The following is a 23,093-nucleotide window of genomic DNA, read 5'->3' as shown; positions in this document are numbered from 1 at the left end:
CCGCGGCATATCGCAGGAGCCGGCGGAGGATGTAAATATACGTCCTTTGTCGTTAAGGAGTTAAAGAGTACCTGTCAAGAAATAAATTTTATAATCCTTCCAGTTGACTGCCCCAACATGATATACCATCCATTGCCTTTATTATTATTATTATTATTATTTTTTTTTAGTTTTATACCTTGATATTGCTTTGTATTTTCTGCTCAGTCTTAGTCATATTCACAGATTGGGAAGGGGCGTTACCCAGCAGGAGTGACATCTGAAGCCATACAGGGGAGAACTTCCTCCCTCACTCTGCTACACACAGCTCAGAGCAGTTCAGTGTGAGATGAACTATGATTGGCTAAGGCAGCACACACACCCCTCAGCACTCCAGACTGCATTTCCTGATTTTGGGCTTCTGCCAGGCCAGCCAGAGTCCAAAGTCTGTGCAAGAGATGGGGGGAAATGTGCTCTGGACAAGTAGGGAGACACCTAGTGGCAATTGAATTTCATGCAATATCATTCTGCAGAACTATTAGGTGAATCACTTCTCAACCAAAGTATAAATGACAATACTGTGTGGGGCAGCAATGGGAATGTAGGACTGCATACTATATAGCTATGACAGAGACAGACAGAGACTAGATAGATAGATAGATATACTTCGCAGGAGAGTAGCACAACCACTATAGTTGGAGCCTGGGTTAGAGGCCCTCAAGTGTACAAAAAAAAAAATCAGCAGCTCTGCGTTCCTTCAGATTAAACTGTGCGTGGCTTTATTCATCTTATGAGGAGAGGACAGGGTGAGTAAACTCAAAAGATGCAAGTTGAGTTGGATCCATGAATTGGGTTCACTACGTCCTCAGGGACTTAACGTAGATTTCACTGTCACACCAGGGATCTACGATTTGTCCAGATGATACTAACCTGGTGATCCCATGATTATGTATATGTTATAAGTGACATGAATATTTATTGAAACTATTCTTTCTTTCTCATGCAGATTTGCAGAGGGGGCCACGATCAAGTTTCACCATTCATCATTATAATTAGCTTTATTCTGAATATTTAATGTGTTCAGCTGCTGAAATGTAGCCAACCAGAATAAATAAATGAGTCACATTTATCCTCTATACTCCTGTATACAGTGTGGCACTCACTGTGTGTTCGCACTCACTGATACTTTCCTATAGTTAATCCGGTCAGGATTTAGATAAACACATTAGAGATGAGCGAATCGAAGCTGACGAATTCGAATTCGTTACGAATTTCATGAAAAATAAAATTTGCAACGAATAAGAATATCGCCGCGATTCTATTGGGTGAATCGCTTCATTAAACTCCCGTCCAGGCTCCAGGGCATCTAAAATGGCGGATCCACATGTGGATATGAGGACAGGGGGCAAGGAACTCTGGGAAGGCAAGGCGGAAAGGTGGGTAGGTGGGATGACCCTGAATCACATGTAGGATGCAGCCTATCAGCAGCCGCAGGAAGGCAAAGTGGGTAGGCGGGAGGACCCTGAATCACATGCAGGATGCAGCCTATCAGCAGCCAGTCACCCCTGTGATGTCACAGCCCTATATAATCGGTAGCCATATTCCGGATCGTCACTTCATCCTTTCACTGCAGAGAGATAGGATGGACGTCCTGTGTGTGCGTGTGTGTTACAAAGAAAAGCTTTTTCCAGCAGCGTTTCACCTCCTAGTCACATCAGTGTTCTGGTGGAAAGAGAGCGTGCGTTTTTGCACAGAAAATATTTTTTACTGCAGTGCTTAACCTCCCAGTCACTGTCTACAGCATTGTATTACAGAGAGGGGTAGAGAGCTGTGTGTTGCCTCATACATTTCAACAGGCTGGCTCATCTTGATGAACCTTAAGAGGATGGAGGAATAATTGTTCAGCGCAATTCTGAGTCTTTTTTTCTACAACAAATGGTCTGCTGGTCATACTAATCTGTTGACGGTATAATACCCAACAGTCCTTTCCTAATAGTCTTTCAGAGAGGGCAATTTTGGGTTTAGTACACAGCGACTGTGTACTGCTGGTGTTTTACTCCAATACGTTTTTTTTAAAGCATACTGTAGTGCATTTTTCTGCCCTCATAAGTGCATACCACATACGTACATCTAAGTAGTGTACAATTTTGAACCTGTTAATCTGTCAAGGGCCTACATACTGTGAAAGTCCAGGCAAAAGTAATCACCGGCTGGTGTTTTACTCCACGCTCTCAGGCCGTTGGTCCTGTGACAGTGTGCAACTCCGCCTCCTCATCCTCTATTGTGTCCTCAGCCTCCAATGCCCAAACAAGTCTCATTGCCCCTTCAGCATACCATGGGTATGTGGTGTCACGCTGTTCTTCACATGGTTTGCCTTGGCGAAAAGAGTCACACAGGGGAGGAACTGCTAAAAGTCCTTTATAAAGAAATCGGAGCATGGCTTACTCCACGAAAATTGGAAATGGGAATCATGGTGACTGACAACGGGAAGAACATCTTGTCTGCACTGCGACAGGGAAGGCTGAGCCATGCTCCCTGCATGGCACATGTGTTCAATCTGGCTGTCAAGCGGTTCCTGAAGTGTTCCCCCCCATTTGCAAGACATTCTAACAATGGGAAGGAAACTTTGCATGCCCTTCAGCCACTCATACACCGCAAAGCACACCCTCATTGAGCTGCAGCGTCAGAACGGTATCCCCAACATAGTCTGATTTGTGATGTTGCCACACAATGGAATTCCACCCTCCATATGTTGGACTGACGATAAGAACAGAGAAAAGCCATCACCGATATCTTGATGATCCAAGCGGATAGGGGTACTTCCCTGTGTAATTTCAATGTGAACCAATGGCAGTTCATACGTGACACCTGCCGTATGCTCAGGCCCTTTGAGAAAGCCACATTATTAGTAAGTCGCCAGGATTACGGGATGAACAACATCATTCCACTACTTCATTTCCTACAACACGTATTGGAAACGATGGTTGGTCAGGGCAATGGAGATGTGGTGCCTACATCTCAGGGCCACATGAGCCCTGTGGGGGCTGAACTGGAGGAGGAGGGGGAAGGGGGGGGCACAGTGGAGCACAGTTTAGGTTTCACCAAATGGGTGGTTTTTCTAGTCATCAGGAGAGGAGGAGCAGAAGCAGCCAGAGGAGCTAGAGGGTTATGAGGAAGGCGAGACAGAGGACCCAGATTTGGCTGTCCTGGAAAAGCTGTCCTGCCCAGCCAATAGTGTGCATTCAGAGTGGGTGTTTAGTGCGGCAGGGGCCATAGTCACCCCAAGGAGAATTCGTCTGTCCACGAAAAATGTGGAGAGACTGACCTTTGTGAAGATGAATCAGGCATGGATCAGCCAGGATTTCAATCCACCAATGCATGATGCATCAGAATAGGTTGACCATGGTGCCACACCAACACTTCACAAATATGGATAGTGGCAAACAGATTTAAGGCGCTGCTCCCCAGTTTCAACCATTCCTCTGCATCAGATCTTTTTTCACCCACCTTCATCACCGGGTACTGGTATTGCCACCCACCGCACCACTCTATCACCGGGTCACTTTCAGGACTCCTGCTGCTGCCACCTCCAGGCTGTGCCATTCAGCCAATATATGGTCTCCTTATGCTTCAGCCAACTCCAGACTGTGTTATTCAGCTACTATATTGTCTCCTCATGCTTCAGCCACCTCCAGGCTGTGCCATTCAGACACTCTATGGTCTCCTCATGCTTCAACCACCTCCAGGCTGTGTCATTCAGACATTATATGGTCTCCTCATGCTTCAGCACACTCCAGGCTGTGCCATTCAGCCACTATATGGTCTCCTCATGCTTCAGCCAACTCCAGGCTGTGCCATTCAGACACTATATGGTCTCCTCATGCTTCACTACCTCCAGGCTGTGTCATTCAGACATTATATGGTCTCCTCATGCTTCAGCACACTCCAGGCTGTGCCATTCAGCCACTATATGGTCTCCTCATGCTTCAGCCAACTCCAGGCTGTGCCATTCAGACACTATATGGTCTCTTCATCCTTCACCACCTCCAGGCTGTGCCATTCAGACACTATATTGTCTTCTCATGCTTCAGCCACCTCCAGGCTGTGCCATTCAGCCACTATATGGTCTCCTCATGCTTTAGCCATCTCCAGCCTGTGCCATTCAGCCACTATATGGTCTCCTCATGCTGCCACAAACTCTAGGTGGTGCCAAACAGCCAATATATGTTCTACTCATGCTGCCGCCAACTCCAGGCTGTGCCAGTCACTATATGGTCTCCTCATGCTTCAGCCAACTCCAGGCTGTGCCATTCAGCCACTATATGGTCTCCTCATGCTTCAGTCAACTACAGGCTTTGCCATTCAGCCACTATATGGTCTCCTCATGCTTCAGACAACTCCAGGCTGTGCCATTAAGACACTATATGGGCTCCTCATGCTGCCACAAACTCCAGGCAGTCATTCAGCCACTATATGGTCTCCTCATTCTGATGCCACCTCCAAGCTCTGTTATTAAGCTGCCATGTGACTCCTTGTTAGATTTGGTCCTTTGTAACCACACGCTGGGGCCCAGGACATTAAAGCTTGGGAGTGTAATTTTAAATTTTAATTTCAAAATCTTAAATTTCAATTTTAAAATGCATCTTTTGATCTTAGGGATTGTGAAGCCCTATTGTCTACTCATGCTGCCGCCAGCTCCAGGCTGTGCCATTCAGCCACTATATGGTTTACTGATTCTGCTGGGCCTGGGACATAAACTAAAAATATTTTATGGTAGCACTAGCTACCATAAATCTTCAATTTCGATTTTAAAATTCATCTTTTAATCTTAGGGATTGTGAAGCCCTATTGTCTACTCATGTTGCCGCAAGCTCCAGGCTGTGTCATATAGCCACCATATGGTCGGTTTATGCTGTTGGCATCTTAAATTAAACTTTTAAACTCTGTCATTGTGCTGCCATTTAACTCCTTATTAGATTGGGTTTTGTGGTCATACAGTATTAGTTCAAAGTAAACACTGGGATATTAAACTTGGGAATCTAATATAAATCTTTAATCTCAAAAAATATTTTCAAGACTGAGGCTCTATGGTCGTCTACGTCATATTATCTGTGGAATTATCACAAGAATCCAATGGAACAGCTTGGGGCGATAACAATGAGCCATAACTGAATAAATGAAACATTCGCACTTTCATAGTCAGGGGAGCGCTGAAAGGCCGGGGCTGGAACAGGTGGTATCTCACCTGGCGGAGGACCGGTAGCTCGATGCTCACCAGAATGGGTACTCATAAAATGTCAATAATTTCGAATTAAATTTAATTTACATAAAAAATCTCTTTATTCTCTTCAATTTTTACACGATATGGTCTCCCTGCTGCCACATCGACGCTCTGCAGCAGTGATTCTAATAGCAATGCCTGTAATCTGCATGTCATACTGAATAACAATATTATTGAGGCTCTCTGTATGCCAGAAATAACCGCTTTCAATAGCGATTTGCCACGAATAAATTCGGTTCGTAACAAATTTTTTCAGAAAATTTTGCGAATCAGCCGAATCAAATTTGTCAAAAGTTCGCTCATCTCTAATGATAATCAAAACAGGTAAAATCAATAATCTAGCCCTACAAATGTTTTGACTCATTTTTCTATTTCTATTGAATTTACTATGATTCCATTATACAACTGTAAATATTTCATCAGGTAAATGGTTAATTATTTGAAGCTTCTTTTTGCAACATAGTAGCAAGAACTACAGAAAAGAACATTCTGTAATTTCCCATGAGTGTAAAAAGTGTAGTGACATCTAGTGATAATTATGAGAATTGCAGTTAATCATCCCATTATGCTGTTTAGTATGTCCCCTCACATGGGTCTGTAGATGGGAAAAAAAAGTTATGCTTCTTAGAAGGCGAGGAGAAAAAAAAATGCAAAAATAAAATTGTTGTGTCCTTATGGCCACAATGGGCTGTGTCCCTTTAAGGACACAGCCCATTGTGGCCATAAGGACACAGACAATTTTATGTTTGCATATTTTTTTCTCCTCGCCTTAAAGGGGTATTCCAGGATTTTTTTTTTATTTGACTATGCTACAGGGGCTGTAAAGTTAGTGTAGTTCATAATATAGTGTCTTTACAGTGTCTTTACCTGTGTGTGATGGTTTTCTCACAATTCTTCTGTGATTTTCATCTCAATATTTATTTTAACAGCATACAAAATGACTGCTGTCTCGGATGTTTCCCAGCTTGCAATGCGGTCAAGACCTGACTCACTAGTCAGCTGATGACCGGGAGCCTGTCTGCTTCAATGGGTGGAAAGAGCAATCTGCAAGTAATGCAACAGCTGGAGGCACCCTGATTGAAAACCACAGGTCTGCAGCTCATTTATGTTTCAATGGGTGGGGTAGCTGATGTGTGGGAAGGAGGAAAATGGTATATTGGGATTTGTAGGCAAACAAGAAAACTGAAAACAGGAAATACAAGTTCACAGAAAGTTAGCCACAGTGTTCTGGTAATCTCACAGCATAGCCATTTAGCCCAAGACAAGCGCAGATCCTTCCTAAGCATGTCCATTACTGTCTGCCAGGTACGTACTAAAATCACCTTATGCTGGATAACCCCTTTAAAGGAAAACTATCAGAATTGTCACCCGCACAAACCAGTGGTACTGCCAGGTAGTGCGGGTGACGCTGAGAAGAACAATGCTTACAATGCCTGGATCCGTTGCTCCGTTCATCTGATATCTCCTTCTTTCTGAATATTCAAATTAGCAGTAAGTGGCACTGGAGCGGTTACGATCCAGCCTTCGGACACTGTGACGTCAGCGCTGTTTCTTCGCCTCTTGGCCCGGTGATGTCAAGTTTAACTCGATCCGTAGAAAACTTAGAGCGCATGCGCTGCACTACGCTGACAGCGTAGGGCTTACGTAGGCAGTGTTAGTAGGCCTGCGCATGTGCAGTTGTCTGTACCGCACAGGGCTTGCCTTAGTAGCGTAGTGATAGCGTAGCTGTAGAAAACTGAGAGCGCATGCGCAGGGCTCTAGCGTGGGCAGCTGGAAACCAGCATAGGCTTAGTGGATTTTAATATTAGTGTAGCATAGCTAGCTTAGATTGTAAGGTAACGTAGTGCAGCTTAGGTTTTATAATGAAAGGAGGTAGGTTATAGATTTTAACCCCTTAAGGACCCTTGACGTACGCCTACGTCATGACACCCTGGTACTTAAGGACCCATGACGTAGGCGTTCGTCATGGAGAATTCCGGCCCCTGCCGCGCGGGGATTGGACCGGGATGCCTGCTGAAATTATTCAGCAGGCATCCCGTGCAAACGCCCAGGGGGGTCGTCAGACCCCCCCCCCCATGTCGGCAATTGCGGCAAATCGAAAGTGAATTCACACTTGCGATTTGCTCGATTATGGGTCATTACGGGTCTATAGTGACCCGGTGACTCGGAATATAAGGGGGATCGCGGTTGTCTAAGACACCCTCGATCCCTCTGAAGGGATAGGAGTGAGGTGGCAGGGGTGCCACCCCTTCTATCCCTGCTATTGGTCGCCAGAAGCGACGACCAATAGCAGATCGGGGGTGGGGGGGTTAACTTTCGTTTTCCCCGTCCTGCCCACCCACAATAGGCAGGGCAGGACGGGGAAATGACGGGGACCGGCGCCGAAGATCCACTTACCCATCCGGGCGGGCGACGGAGGCTGCGGGCGACGGTGAGTTGCCTAGCAACATCTGGAGGGTACAGTTTGAGACCACTATACAGTGGTCTCTAACTGTAGCCCTCCAGATGTTGCAAAACTAAAACTCCCAGCATGCCATGACAGCTGTTTGGGCATGCTGGAATATGTAGTTTTTCAACAGCTGGAGGGCTACAGTTTGAGACCACTATATAGTGGTCCCTAAACTGTAGCCCTCCAGATCTTGCAAAACTACAACTCCTAGCATGCCTAAACAGCTGTTTGCTGTCTGGGCATGCTGGGATTTGTAGTTTTGCAACAGCTGGAGGACCACAGTTTGGAGATCACTTTGCAGTGTTCTCTAAAACTGTAGCCCTCCAGATGTTGCAAAACTGCAAATCCCAGCATGCTTAAACAGCTGTCTCGGCATGCTTGGAGTTGCAGTTGTGTATCTCCAGCTATTGCATAACTACATCTCCCAGCATGCCCTTCGGCGGTCAGTACATGCTGGGAGTTGTAGTTTTGCAACAGCTGGAGGCGCACTGGTTGGAAAATACTGAGTTAGGTAACCTAACTGAAGGTTTTCCAACCAGTGTGCCTCCAGCTGTTGCAAAAGTTCAACTCCCAGCATGCACGGTCTGTCAGTACATGCTGGGAGTTGAAGTTTTGAAACAGCTGGAGGTTTGCCCCCCCAGCAGAGTACATTCACACAGGCAGGTTTACAGTAAGTTTCCTGCTTTAAGTTTGGGCTGCGGCAAATTTTTCACTGCAGCGCAAACTCCTAGCGGGAAACTCACCGTAACACGCCAGTGCTAATGTACCCTAAAAACACTACGCTACACTAACACATAATAAAGGGTAAAACACTACATATACACCCCCTTACACTGCCCCCCCCCAATAAAAATGAAAAACGTATTGTATGGCAGTGTTTCCAAAATGGAGCCTCCAGCTGTTGCAAAACAACAACTCCCAGCTTTTCCGGACAGCCACTGACTGTCCAGGCATGCTGGGAATTTAGCAACAGCTGGAGGCACCCTGTTTGGGAATCACTGGCGTAGAATACCCCTATGTCCACCCCTATGCGATCCCTAATTTAGTCCTCAAATGCGCATGGAGCTCTCTCACTTCGGAGCCCTGTCGTATTTCAAGGAAACAGTTTAGGGGGTATTTCCGTACTCGGGAGAAATTGCACTACAAATTTTGGGGGGCTTTTTCTCCTTTTACCCCTTATGAAAAGGAAAAAGTGGGGGCTACACCAGCTTGTTAGTATAAAAAACATTTTTACACTAACATGCTGGTGTAGCCCCATACTTTTTATTTTCACAAGCGTTAAAAGGAAAAAAAGTTTGTAACACAATTTCTCCTGAGTACGGAAATACCCCATATCTGGGCTTAAAATGTTCTGCGGGTGCACAGCAAGGCTCAGGAGTGAGAGCGCACCATGTACATTTGAGGCCTAAATTGGTGATTTGCACAGGGGTGGCTGATTTTACAGCGGTTCTGACATAAACGCAAAAAAATTAATACCCACATGTGATCCCATTTTGGAAACTACACCCCTCACGGGGTATAGTGAGCCTTAACACCCCACAGGTGTTTAATGAAAATTCTTCAAAGTTGGATGGAAAAATGAAGAAAAAATTTTTTTTTCACTAAAATGCTGGTGTTACCCTAAATTTTTCATTTTCACAAGGGAAAATAGGAAAAAAGCCCCCCAAAATTTGTAACCCCATTTCTTCTGAGTAAGAACATACCCCATATGTAGATGTAAAGTGCTCTGCTGGCGCACTACAATGCTCAGAAGAGAAGGAGCGCCATTGGGCTTTTGAAGAGAAAATTTGTCCGGAATTGAAGGCCATGTGTGTTTACAAAGCCCCCATAGTGCCAGAACAATGGACCCCCCCCACATGTGACCCCATTTTGGAAACTACACGCCTCACATAATGTAATAAGGGGTGTAGTGAGCATTTACATCCCAATGGCGTTTGACAGATCTTTGGAACATTGGGCTGTGCAAATGAAAAATTACATTTTTCATTTTCACGGACCACTGTTCCAAAAAGAACCCCCAAAAATGTACTGACCCATTTTTTCTTCTATTCTCATTTCAGATACGTGAATGCAGAGGACTACGTCTGCAAATTTTCTTTTGTTTTAATAAAATGGTTAACGAGGGCTGTGGGGAGTGTTTTTCCTAATAAAAATGTTTTAAATTTGTGTGTGTGTGTGTTTTTTTTTTTTTTATTACTTTACAGGCTTAGTAAACCATCTTATAGACAGAATCCATTACTAAGCCGGGGCTTAGCGTTAGCCCTAAAAACAGCTAGCGCTAACCCAAATTATTACCGTGGTACCCACTGCCACAGGGGTACCAGCAAGAGCCAATACCAACAGGCCCAGGGCACCAAATATGGCACTCTTGGGCCTAGGTGGTAACAGGCTGGCGTTATTTAGGCTGGGGAGAGCTGGTAACAATGGTCTTTGGCCACCCTGGTAACATCAGGCTGTTGCTTATCGGTTGGTATCTGGGTAAAAAATGAAAAGACGGGGAACCACACACGTTTAAATAATAAAAACGTGTGTGGTTCCCCGGCTTTTCATTTTCAGCCAGATATCAACTGAACTTGTTAATAAATAAGTGGGCTCAACCACACAACTATTATGAATGATGGGTGCTTATCTCTGCCTCAAAGCAAAATGTACAATCAGAAATCAGAAAAGAAAAAGCAGAAAGTGATAGCACACCATAAATATATATATGAAAGTATTTCTTTATTATACAAAAAATGACCATCAATGTTAAAAACATTTAAAAAGGAGGTCCACATAACATCTCGGACCAACCTAAAGCCAAGGGGAGGGATCCCAGACTAACTCTGGTGCTCCCTCCACACACAAAGACACCCGTCTAATATCTGTATGTCTAAAAAATGAGATGCAATGATCCACCTGTGACTTCTGGCCCCAACACAGTATATACTAAGGTGCACAGATAGCAGCTCTTATGGGTAAACAATGTATACAGTCTATCTGCAACAAGTGCAGTCTCTAAATCAACCAATTTTTACAATCCATACACTGCTGCTGCAACAATGAATAGTTCAAATAAACAAGTCACAAGATACAGTCAGGGAAACAAACACATATACATCACACTATCATGTAGAGAGCGGGTGTCTCACAAAGTCCCTAAGTCCCTATCTTTATATCTTTATTTGTGTATATATTTTATTTGTGTATACATGCTGGTGCCTTTAAGGTAGATGAGATAGATATATAGGCTGTATGCTTCATAGGCTTTTTTGGCTGGCCACGGCGCATGCGCAGCTGACGATAGGGAGATACTTTAGGAATATCGAGATGTGCCTTACTTATGTGAGTGATCTATGTATTATGTGATATTGGGATTATCATTTATTATATATCTTTTACAAAAGTTTACGTCTTACATTATTGACTGCTGGGGCCATTTATTTTGGCTCCGACATCTACTGCGCGTGCGCCATGGCTGTGGATCTATGGAGTGATGAACTACGCAAGCGCGAATTCAATTGCGCGATACATAAGAAAAACTATGGAACCTGCGCATGCGCAGGGAAATAGGTTGTAAGTAATACAGATCGTCAGTATGCGCGTGCGCCTGTTACGGGAGTGAGGCAGGATACCGGAACTAGTCACAGTCTGTGATACTGGAACTAGTTGTATGGAGTGCGTGCACATGAATGGATGGATGGCGTTCACACCTGTCGGCACTGAGGTACTAAATACTTGTGTTATATAAAGACATGTTTGTGATATGACAGCCATGTGCCCCTGAGGAAGTCACCAAGAGTGACGGAACGCGTAGGGACTTAGGGACTTTGTGAGACACCCGCTCTCTACATGATAGTGTGATGTATATGTGTTTGTTTCCCTGACTGTATCTTGTGACTTGTTTATTTGAACTATTCATTGTTGCAGCAGCAGTGTATGGATTGTAAAAATTGGTTGATTTAGAGACTGCACTTGTTGCAGATAGACTGTATACATTGTTTACCCATAAGAGCTGCTATCTGTGCACCTTAGTATATACTGTGTTGGGGCCAGAAGTCACAGGTGGATCATTGCATCTCATTTTTTAGACATACAGATATTAGACGGGTGTTTGTGTGTGGAGGGAGCACCAGAGTTAGTCTGGGATCCCTCCCCTTGGCTTTAGGTTGGTCCGAGATGTTATGTGGACCTCCTTTTTAAATGTTTTTAACATTGGTGGTCATTTTTTGTATAATAAAGAAATACTTTCATATATATATTTATGGTGTGCTATCACTTTCTGCTTTTTCTTTTCTGATTTCTGATTGTAGATATCAACTGAACAGCAACAGCCTGACGTTACCAGGGTGGGCGAGGACCATTGTTATCAGCCCTCCCCAGCCTAAATAACGCCAGCCTGTTACTGCCTAGGCCCAAGAGCGCCATATTTGGCGCTCTGGGCCTGTTGGTATTGGCTCTTCCCAGTACCCCAGTGGCGGTGGATACCATGGTAATAATTGTGGGTTAGCGCTAGCTGTTTTTGGGGCTAACGTTAAGACTCCGTCTATAAGACGGCTTCCACTACTAAGCCTGTAAAGTAATTAAAAACTTTGAAGATGCTAACTTACCACCCCCGTTCCAGCTCCGTCATCTTCCTGTGTTGCTCCACGTCTAGTGACTGAGCAGGAACGGAGGTGGATAAGTGGCCTTCTGATCACTGTATACAGCCATCTATATAGATGGCTGTATACCCCTAATGAACTAACTAGCGCAGCTCAGGGAGCACTTGCCTCTGCTACATTAACATAGTAGAGCGCAACTGCCTTTGCTATTTTAACGTACAAAGACGTACTCGCCTCTGCTACGTTAACGTAGCAGAGCACAATGGCCTCTGCTACTTTACTGTAGCAGAGCGCAATTGCCTCTGGTACATTAACATAGCAGAGTGCAATTGTCTATGCTACTTTTGCAAAACTACAACTCCCATCCTGCCTGGACAGTCTTTGGCTGTCTGGGCATGCTGGGAGTTGTAGCCCCTTCACTGTAGGACTAAGCTAAGCTACACCCCACGCTACACTCTCTAAACTACGCTTTATCTGCCTGTAAAACTAACTTAGCTACACTACACCTGTATAAAACAGTGCAAACACTACGCTGCGCTAACTACACTACACCTGTGTAAAACTATGCTAACACTATGCTACACTAAATACGCTACACCTGTGTAATACTACACTAACACTACGCTACGCTAACTACACTACACCTGTGTAACTACACTAAAACTACACTACGCTAACACTACACTACACTAACTACGCTAAACCAGTGTAATACTACACTAACACTGTGCTACGCTAACTACACTACACCAGTGTAAAACTACGCTAACACTAGACTAGGCTAACTACACTAAAACTGTGCTAACACTATGCTATGCTACACTAACACTATGTTACGCTAACTGCGCTAACGCTACGTTAACTATGCTAAAACTGTGCTAACACTACACTACGCTAAAACTGCGCTAACACTACACTACGCTAAAACTGCGCTAACACTACGCTAACTATGCAAAAACTGCGCTAACACTACGCTGCGCTAACTACTCTATACCTGTGTAAAACTATAACTCTCATTCTGCCTGGACAGCCTTTAGCTGTCTGGGCATGCTGGGAGTTGTGGTCCCTTCACTGTAAAAAATGCTGCATACGTAGGCCCTACGTTGTCAGCATAGTGCTGCGCATGTAGTCTAAGTTTTCTACGGATCGAGGTAAACTTTACATCACCGGCTAATTATTATTCACTGCCTCCCTCCGCCTCTCCCCCACCCTGTAATCGCATTTGCTGCGCGTGTGCAGCCTCCTGGCTACACCCGGAAGCAGCCTTAGAGGGGCGTCATAACAGGCTTCATAACCGCGCTAAGACCGCTTCCGGGTGTAGCCAGGAGGCTGCACACGCGCAGTAAACACGATTACAGAGCGGAGGGAGACAGTGAATTATGATTAGCCAGGCCGAGAGCCGAAGAAACAGCACTAACGTCACAGTGCCCGAAGGCTGAATTGTAACCCCGCCCGTGCCGCTTACTGCTAATTTGCATATTCAGAAAGAAGGAGATATCGGACGAACGGTGCAATGGATCCAGGCATTGTAAGCATCGTTTTTCTCAGCGTCACCCGCAATACCGCTGGTTTGTGCAGGTGACTATTCTGAGTTTTCCTTTAAGGGGTTAATGGGAATATTTGATCTTCACCATACATTTTACAAGGAATACATGCCTGCAAGTGACATGGTATATAAAACATAAGTAAATGGGTGAACTGCATCAAATATTCCTATTGAAAATAATAAGCATTTAATGCACGCGTTTTTCCACATGTGCTTTTGGTACATGATATGAGAGATTTATCAAAACCTGTCCAGAGGAAAAGTTGCTGAGTTGCCCATAGCAACCAATCAGATCGCTTATTTCATTTTTGGAAAGGCCTCTGAAAAATGAAAGAAGCGATCTGATTGGTTGCTATGGGCAACTCAGCATCTTTTCCTCTGGACAGGTTTTGATAGATCTCCCCCAATGTATATAGCAGAATACAATACTTTCTTAGCCACCAACAGCGCCACCTGCTGGCACGCTGTTAAACCTCAGTGTATTGGGAGATGTTAGCGCTAGTGAGTACCCAGCACAAATGACGCTCCGTACTGTGCAGCTCTGCCCTCCCAGCCTCGGATACCGATCAGACCAGACAGGTACTGCGGGTCAGGACACCACGGGGTTTCCGTTTTCTGAGCGGCTGACGAACTGCAAGGGTAGAAGAGGCGGAAGAAGCAGCCCTGTGAGGAGGACATAAGGGAAGAGTGACTCCTACAAGTCTAGACAGTGTGCTGCCTCCCCCTCCGCCCTGTATATTGGGTCACCTCCTTGCCGGCTCCCACCAGGACGTCTGTGCTGCCTACTTGGTGTGCCCCGGCCGCGAGGGGGAGCCTGAGAGACACCGCGCTGCCCATGCTCTGCTATGGCGGCTCCAAGACGGGGCATAACAGCATGAAGCAAAGTCCATAGAGGAACATGGCAAGGAGAGGGAAGCACTTCCTGGGTCAGGACAGGGTCTGTATATTGTGTCACCGCTGTGTTCTCTCTAGCTGGTGTAAAACTACAACTCCCATCATGCTGAACTGCTAAAGAGACACAGGTTGGGGGATACAAATACAGCAGGATGTAAAACATGGGGCAGGTGTATTCAGGGCACAGTACATCAGTGCATGCCAGCCCCACACCATTTCCTTACACGGAGCTCACCCATTCTAAGCCAAGTGGCATTAGAGGGGATATCCCCCCATCATATGTGTGATCTGCCAAAGCTGTCATTTTTATTAACCCCTTCCTGATATCTGATTTTTACTGTGGGAGAAGTATTTCCCACAATGTTTTCCTAACACCCCCAGCCACAGTGTAGAGGACAGCTAGCTTATTGGTGGGGGTCCGCAGCCACATAAAGAATGAATGGAGTACTTTCATGCCATTAATTCAGGGGACACGACATCCGTTTCCAGGAACATGGGGGGTCCCAGAAGTTGGACCTCCACCGATCAGCTAGTTATCCCTGGTGGATTGGTGAAAACTGGGATGACTTTTTACCCAGGGCTAAAGTCCTGCAGGAACGCGTGGGAACTGAATTCCTGCACTTTTTCCACAGCAGGAACTCCGGGGGAAAGATTTTTTTTATTTACCATAACGAGTGCAATAACAAAAAATGTTTTTTTAATCAATTGGTGCCAGAAAGTTAAACAGATTTGTAAATCACTTCTATAAAAAAATCTTAATCCTTCCAGTACTTTTTGGGGGCTTTATACTACAGAGGAAATGCTTTTCTTTAGATTTCTCTTCTGTCATGACCACATTGCTCTCTGCTGACCTCTGCTGTCCATTTTAGGAACTGTCCAGAGCAGCATATGTTTTTAATATGGGGATTTTCTCCTACTTTGGACAGTTCCTAAAATGGACAGCAGAGGTCAGCAGAGAGCAATGTGGTCATGACAGAAGAGAAATCCAAAAAGAAAAGCATTTCCTCTGTAGTATACAGCCCCTAAAATGTACTGGAAGGATTAAGGTTTTTTTTTTTATAGAAATAATTTACAAATCTGTTTAACTTTCTGGCACCGGTTGATTTAAAAAAAAAATTACCCCTTTCAGAAAGTTTGTTAACCCTTTAGGTGTTTCACAGGAATAGCAGCAAAGTGAAGGAGAAAATTCAAAATCTTCATTTTTTACACTCGCATGTTCTTTTAGACCCAGTTTTTGAATTTTTACAAGGGGCAAAAGGAGAAAAAGCCCCCCAAAAATTGTAACCCAATTTCTCTCGAGTAAGGAAATGCCTCATATGTGGATGTAAAGTGTTCGGCGGGCGCAGTAAAGGCCTCAGAAGGGAAGGAGCGACAATTTAGGAAGCCCCTATGGTGCCAGAACAGCAGAAAAAACCCCACATGGCAAACCATTTTGAAAACTACACCCCTCAAGAAACGTAACAAGGGGTCCAGTGAGCCTTAACACCTCACAGGTGTGACTACTTTTTGTTAAAGTTGGATGTGTAAATGTTTTCTCTAAAATGCATTTTTTCCCCAAATTTAACATTTTTACAAGGGGTAATAGGAGAAAATCACCCCCAAAATTTGTAACCCCATTTCTTCTGAGTATGGAAATACACCATGTGTGGACGTCAAGTGCACTGTGGGCGCACTACAATGCTCAGAAGAAGAGGAGCGCCAGTGAGCTTTTGGAGAGAGAATTTGTTTGGAATGGAAGTCAGGGGCCATGTGCGTTTACAAAGCCCCCTCCCCCCCCCCGTGGTGCCTGCCAGAACAGTGGACCGCCCCACATGTGACCCCATGCGCAGTGAGGACAAGCGGCGCTCTGCGCACTGAGGACAAGCGGGGCTCTGCGCACTGAGGACAAGCGGGGCTCTGCGCACTGAGGACAAGCGAGGCTCTGCGCACTGAGGACAAGCGGGGCTCTGCGCACTGAGGACAAGCGGGGCTCTGCGCACTGAGGACATGCGGGGCTCTGCGCACTGAGGACAAGCGGGGCTCTGCGCACTGAGGACAAGCGGGGCTCTGCGCACTGAGGACAAGCGGGGCTCTGTGCACTGAGGGCAAGCGGGGCTCTGAGGACAAGCTGGGCTCTGTGCACAGGGCTCTGCAAATGTGGGCTCACTCGCACCGCCACCTGCCATTCCCCTCCTCCCCCCCGCTGCTCTCCTCGGCGAAGTGAGGGCGGAAGCAGTCCCCCCAGCAAGCTTCAGTGATGTAGCACCTGCTGGGGCATGCCCACACTCTCCTCATGTGAGCAAGAAGAGTGGTTAGATAACGTAGGGGGGGACATAGCCTGAGTTAGTTTAGAAAAGTTTATTTAGTTACAGGTACTCTTTAACAAGATCATGAGAGGTGCTCTTTAAATGTTGTCTACTGTTTGGTGCACCGTACACAGTTTTTTTTGCAATGGAGCTATATTTCTTTGCGCAAAATAAATTTAGAAGTGTTATTTTTTTTGCGCAAATGTACAACATCTAACAGGACACATACAAATGTTTCAGATGCTAGAGCACGAAGCTTAAACCTAACTCTGCAGCTCTCTGGTTTCTAAAATTGATACATTTTGAGAAACTGTGTAAAAAAATGAATAAATACACCAAGCAAAAGGGTAAAATCTATACTACCTCACATCAACATTGATAAATGCCCCCCACCATTCCCATTTGCAGAAGCAGCCCATGAGTAGAAATCTTGGGTCAGTTCCACAATTTTTTCTCCAGGACTAGAGCCCTCTTTTTACACTGTTTTTTTTCTGGCATTTTTTTTCATTACATTTTAATAGTTCTGACATACACACGTGGCGATGCCGTATATGTCTCTGTTTATTTTTGTTTACATTATTTTATTTTTTTTTTTAAAAATGAAAAAAGTGGGTTATTCAAACTTTTATTAGGGAAGGAGTTAATTCACTTTTATTAATTTTTTTTTTTTTTTTTTTACATTTTTTTAATATTTTTTTGTCCTTATAGGTGACTTTTACATCCAATCATTAGATTACATACACTGAACAATGCTGTGCCATAGCATAGCATTGATCAGTGTTATCGGTGCTCCATTGCTCCAGCCTACCATGGCTTCTTGGAGTGCCGATCAGACGGCAGAGAAGCAGGTAAGAGACTTCCCTCCATCCTATCAGCTGATCAGGACCTCGCATTTTTGTTGCAGGTGTCCCGATCCGCTACCCTAAGCTACCACAGAGTGATTATTGGGACTTTTAGACAGGGTTAATGCCAGACATAGGCGATGTTCTGCAATAGCCACGAGTCCTGGCTGCTGATAGCAGCTGGGACCATCCCGCTATGAAGAGCTTCATGGAGCGGGTGCAGGGCATACATGTAAGCCTTGCGTAATTAAAGGGTGTATGCTGGGATAACCCCTTTATGAGGTCTTCAAAACAAAATAAGACATTCTATTGTGACATCACTATATTTCTGCTGAGACAAATAAGAAACTCCACAGTTTTGTGAAATCACAATTAAACTTTTTGATAATTACAGTTTAACTCTGCCCAGGTTGATAAGACACTACAATACGACATCACAGAGGAATTCTGCCAAGGGAAAAAAAAACAGCATCATTACATCACAATGGAACACTGCCACGGAAAAAGCAGGGAATTATGATATCAATATAGAATTATGCTATTAGCATTTTGACGAGGGGAAAAAACACAGTATTGTCACAACTTTGCCTTAACAAAAGAAGATTATATGGGGGGGGGTGCATAGGGAGCAGTATATATGAGAGGGGGCATAAGAAGCACTATATAATATATATATATATATATATATATATATATATATATATATATGATAGAGGGTCATAGGCAGCAGTATATATATGAGAGGAGGCATAATAAGCACTATATATATATATATATGATAGAGGGTCATAGGCAGCAGTATATTTGAGAGAGGGTCATAGGCTGCAGTATATATGAGAGAGGGTCATAGGCAGCAGTATATATGGTAGATGGCATAAGGAGCAGTATATATGAAATAGAGGGTCATAGGAAGCAGTATATATATGAGAGGGGGCATAAGAAGCACTATATAATATATATATATATATATATATATATATATATATGAGAGAGGGTCATAGGCAGCAGTATGTATGAGAGAGGGTCATAGGCAGCAGTATATATGAGAGAGGGTCATAGGCAGCAGTATATATGAGAGAGGGTCATAGGCAGCAGTATATATGAGAGAGGGTCATAGGCAGCAGTATATATGAGAGAGGGTCATAGGCAGCAGTATATGTGAGAGAGGGTCATAGGCAGCAGTATATATGATAGAGGGTCATAGGCAGCAGTATATATATGAGAGGAGGCATAATAAGCACTATATATATATATATATATATATATATATATATATATGATAGAGGGTCATAGGCAGCAGTATATTTGAGAGAGGGTCATAGGCTGCAGTATATATGAGAGAGGGTCATAGGCAGCAGTATATATGGTAGAAGGCATAAGGAGCAGTATATATGAAATCGAGGGTCATAGGAAGCAGTATATATATATGAGAGGGGGCATAATAAGCACTATATAATATATATATATATATATATGAGAGAGGGTCATAGGCAGCAGTATGTATGAGAGGGTCATAGGCAGAAGTATATATGAGAGAGGGTCATAGGCAGCAGTATATATGAGAGAGGGTCATAGGCAGCAGTATATATGAGAGAGGGTCATAGGCAGCAGTATATATGAGAGAAGGTCATATGCAGCAGTATATATGAGAGAGGGTCATAGGCAGCAGTATATATGAGAGAGGGTCATAGGCAGCAGTATATATGAGAGAGGGTCATAGGCAGCAGTATATATATATATATATATATATATATATGATAGAGGGTCATAGGCAGCAGTATATATGAGAGAGGGTAATAGGCAGCAGTATATATGAGAGTGGGGGCATAATAAGCACTATATATATATATATATATATGAGAGAGGGTCATAGGCAGCAGTATATATGAGAAAGGGTCATAGGCAGCAGTATATATGAGAGAGGGTCATAGGCAGCAGTATATATGAGAGAGAGTCATAGGCAGCAGTATATATATATGAGAGGGGGCATAATAGGCACTATATATATGTATATATATGTATATATATATATATATATATATATGAGAGAGGGTCATAGGCAGCAGTATATATGAGAGGGTTATAGGCAGCAGTATATAAGAGAGGATCATAGGCAGCAGTATATATATATATATATATATGAGAGGGGGCATAAAAAGCACTATATATATATCTATATATATATATATATATGAGAGAGGGTCATAGGCAGCAGTATATATGAGAGGGTCATAGGCAGCAGTAAATATGAGAGAGGGTCATAGGCAGCAGTATATATGAGAGGGTCATAGGCAGCAGTAAATATGAGAGAGGGTCATAGGCAGCAGTATATTTGAGAGGGTCATAGGCAGCAGTATATATATGAGAGGGGGCATAATAAGCACTATATATATGTATATATATATATGATAGAGGGTCATAGGCAGCAGTATATATATAAGAGGGGGCATAATATGCACTATATATATATATATATGTGTGTATATATATATATATATATATATGATAGAGGGTCATAGGTAGCAGTATATTTGAGAGAGGATTACAGGCAGCAGTATATATGAGAGAGGGTCATAGGCAGCAGTATATATGGTAGAGGGCATAAGGAGCAGTATATATGAAATAGAGGGTCATAGGAAGCAGAATATATATGAGAGGGGGCATAAGAAGCACTATATATATATATATATATATATATATATATGAGAGAGGGTCATAGGCAGCAGTATATAAGAGAGAGGGTCATAGGCAGCAGTATATATGAGAGGGTCATAGGCAGCATTATAAATGAGAGAGGGTAATAGGCAGCAGTATATATATATATGAGAGGGGGCATAATAAGCACTATATATATGTATATATATATGATAGAGGGTCATAGGCAGCAGTATATATATAAGAGGGGGCATAATATGCACGATATATATATGTATATGTATATATATATATATATATATATATATATATGATAGAGGGTCATAGGTAGCAGTATATTTGAGAGAGGGTCACAGGCAGCAGTATATATGAGAGAGGGTCATAGGCAGCAGTATATATGGTAGAGGGCATAAGGAGCAGTATATATGAAATAGAGAGTCATAGGAAGCAGTATATATGAGAGGGTCATAGGCAGCAGTATATATGGGAGAGGGCATAAGGAACAGTATATATGAATCGTGGGGGGGTTGCAAAAAGCAGTATATGTGGGGAGCAATCGGTCTGATCTAGGGTTTCCAATATTCAAAGTGATCACTTATCCACAGGATAGGTAATAAGTATCTATTCAGTGGGATCCGACCACTGGGTCCCAACCAATCATGATCATAGAGGACACTGTCCTCGGGGTAAATGGAGCAGTACACATGATTGCCCACCAATCCATTCATCCAACTGTTACTGTGTTGAGGCCTAAAATAAGCATTAATACTAATTGTCGGTGCTGAAGAGCTAGGGGTTTTAGTGTGTGCAGGCATTATTACTGTATGAAGTAAAAAAGATGGCACTATTAGACTAGCGATACATGGTGACTGTGAACATGACATGAGTTGCAGGGCCAAAGTGCGCCCTTTTGCACTTCCTGATTCATGCAGCGTGGCATCTATGGTATGTGAATGGGGTCACATTGTTACCCACAAATTATTGTGACCAGAAATTCAACCGGGATAGATTTATCACATTTGTCAGGTCACAGTCATTGGCGGTATGCATTGCAATGATGCAGCACAATCCAGAGAGAGAGGCACAGCCATTTTTTATTGCGTGACCGATGGGTCCTGCTTTTAATTTTGTCTAGGGCTACACTACTAGATGGAAAAGTTTTGAGAAGCCCTGTTCTTGCCTCTAGATCTAGTAAAGCCAATGGTCCTTGAATTGTTCCGCTTTGTTGTACTCACATCTAACACACTGTAAGGGCACATTCACACAGACAGGTTACAAGTGTGTTTTCACGCAGATCGTTTAAACCGCTGGTGTTCCGTCGACTATTTTCCGCAGTGGAATTTCCCCCATCGAGGTCAGTGTAATCTGCTATGAAACACACGTTACCTCCAAATATTCCAACAGTCCTTACTGTAGTGTAGTGCAGAATGTTTATACTACCACAGTAAAGAGTATAATATTGTGCCCACCACATAGCAGCGAACATAAAAAAATCACTGCGTGGTATGTTTGTGCCAGACAGTAAGGGTGGGTTCACACCACGTTTTAGCAATACAGTTTTTTTTCAGGTTTTTGATAAAAGATCAGATTCCTCAAAACGTGTGTACAAAGTTTTATCTGTATACGGTAGAAAACCGTATACGGTTTGAAAAATGATGTCAGGTTGCATTTGTTTTGTAAGAAAAAAAAACACATTTGTTTTGAACTTTTCACTCCATTACGAATAAAGTTTCACTTGTTTGATTGAAATTCCAAGAAAAAAAACTGTGCAAAGTCAAAAAGCGTATAGTAAAAACTGGATGGAACTGTACACACATACAGTTCTGTATGGTTCACATTGACTCCCATGTTAAAAAAAAAACGTATACGGGTCAATACGGTTTTTCACCTGGACCAAAAACCGTGGTAGGCCACGGTTTTCTGTCCAGAAAAAAAAAAAGTAAAAAACGGTGTGGTGTGAAAAATGGAGACAACCGTATGCAATATGGTGCATACGGTTTTGAATGGAAAGTCTATGGGCACGGTTTTCTGTACAGTTGCATACGTTTTTTTTTTTTTTTAAACCGTATCCAAAAACTGTATAGAAAATCATGGTGTGAACCCACCCTAACCCAGATTTACTAAACAGTGTAAACTTAGATCTAGTCTAAGAATGCATCAGATGTATCAAAGAGGCTCAGACTGTTTGATAAATCTGTCACATTCTTAGACTGTTTAGTCTAAGTTTAGAATAGCCGTTAGTTGGCTTGGGCTGTATTCACACATTGTGGCTAGATAGCGGTACCACAGCCAAGTACTGCATCTATTTTTGCCAGGAATTACCGCAATCATGGTAAAAATTATGTGTTTTATAGTGTTGCTCGCGAATATTCGCAATTCGAATATTATTCGCGAATATCGCATATTCGCGAATTCGCGAATTTCGCGAATATAGCGCTATATATTCGTAATTACGAATATTCGTTTTTTTTTTGTTTTGTTTTTTTTTCTTCACAGTACACATCACAGTGATCATCCCTCTCTGCTTCCAGCTTGTGTGGTGTAAAGAAGGCTGTAATACTACTGTGTGAGACTGGCGT

General features: G+C 43.4%; 1 protein-coding gene across 2 annotated transcripts in view; it reads right to left on the bottom strand.

The window, feature by feature from the left end:
* The window catches only part of PAFAH2 (platelet activating factor acetylhydrolase 2), a 61,812-nt gene extending 46,366 nt beyond the window's left edge, over positions 1-15,446 (bottom strand). The window contains exons 1-2 of one of the 2 annotated variants that reach the window (XM_056557483.1): positions 14,586-15,446; positions 14,371-14,501 (exon numbers count right to left, since the gene is read on the bottom strand). In XM_056557483.1, the coding sequence (XP_056413458.1) occupies positions 14,371-14,501; positions 14,586-14,675 (221 nt within the window). In that variant the 5' untranslated portion in view covers positions 14,676-15,446. Of the gene's footprint in view, positions 1-14,347; positions 14,502-14,585 lie in introns of both variants that reach the window. The other variant, XM_056557482.1, reaches the window with a different exon arrangement.
* Positions 15,447-23,093: the final 7,647 nt, after the last annotated feature.

Source organism: Hyla sarda, chromosome 2 (assembly GCF_029499605.1).
Source record: "Hyla sarda isolate aHylSar1 chromosome 2, aHylSar1.hap1, whole genome shotgun sequence".
Lineage (NCBI taxonomy): Eukaryota > Metazoa > Chordata > Amphibia > Anura > Hylidae > Hyla > Hyla sarda.
Note: the sequence above shows the minus strand (reverse complement) of the source record. Positions and strands in the feature narration are given on the sequence as shown.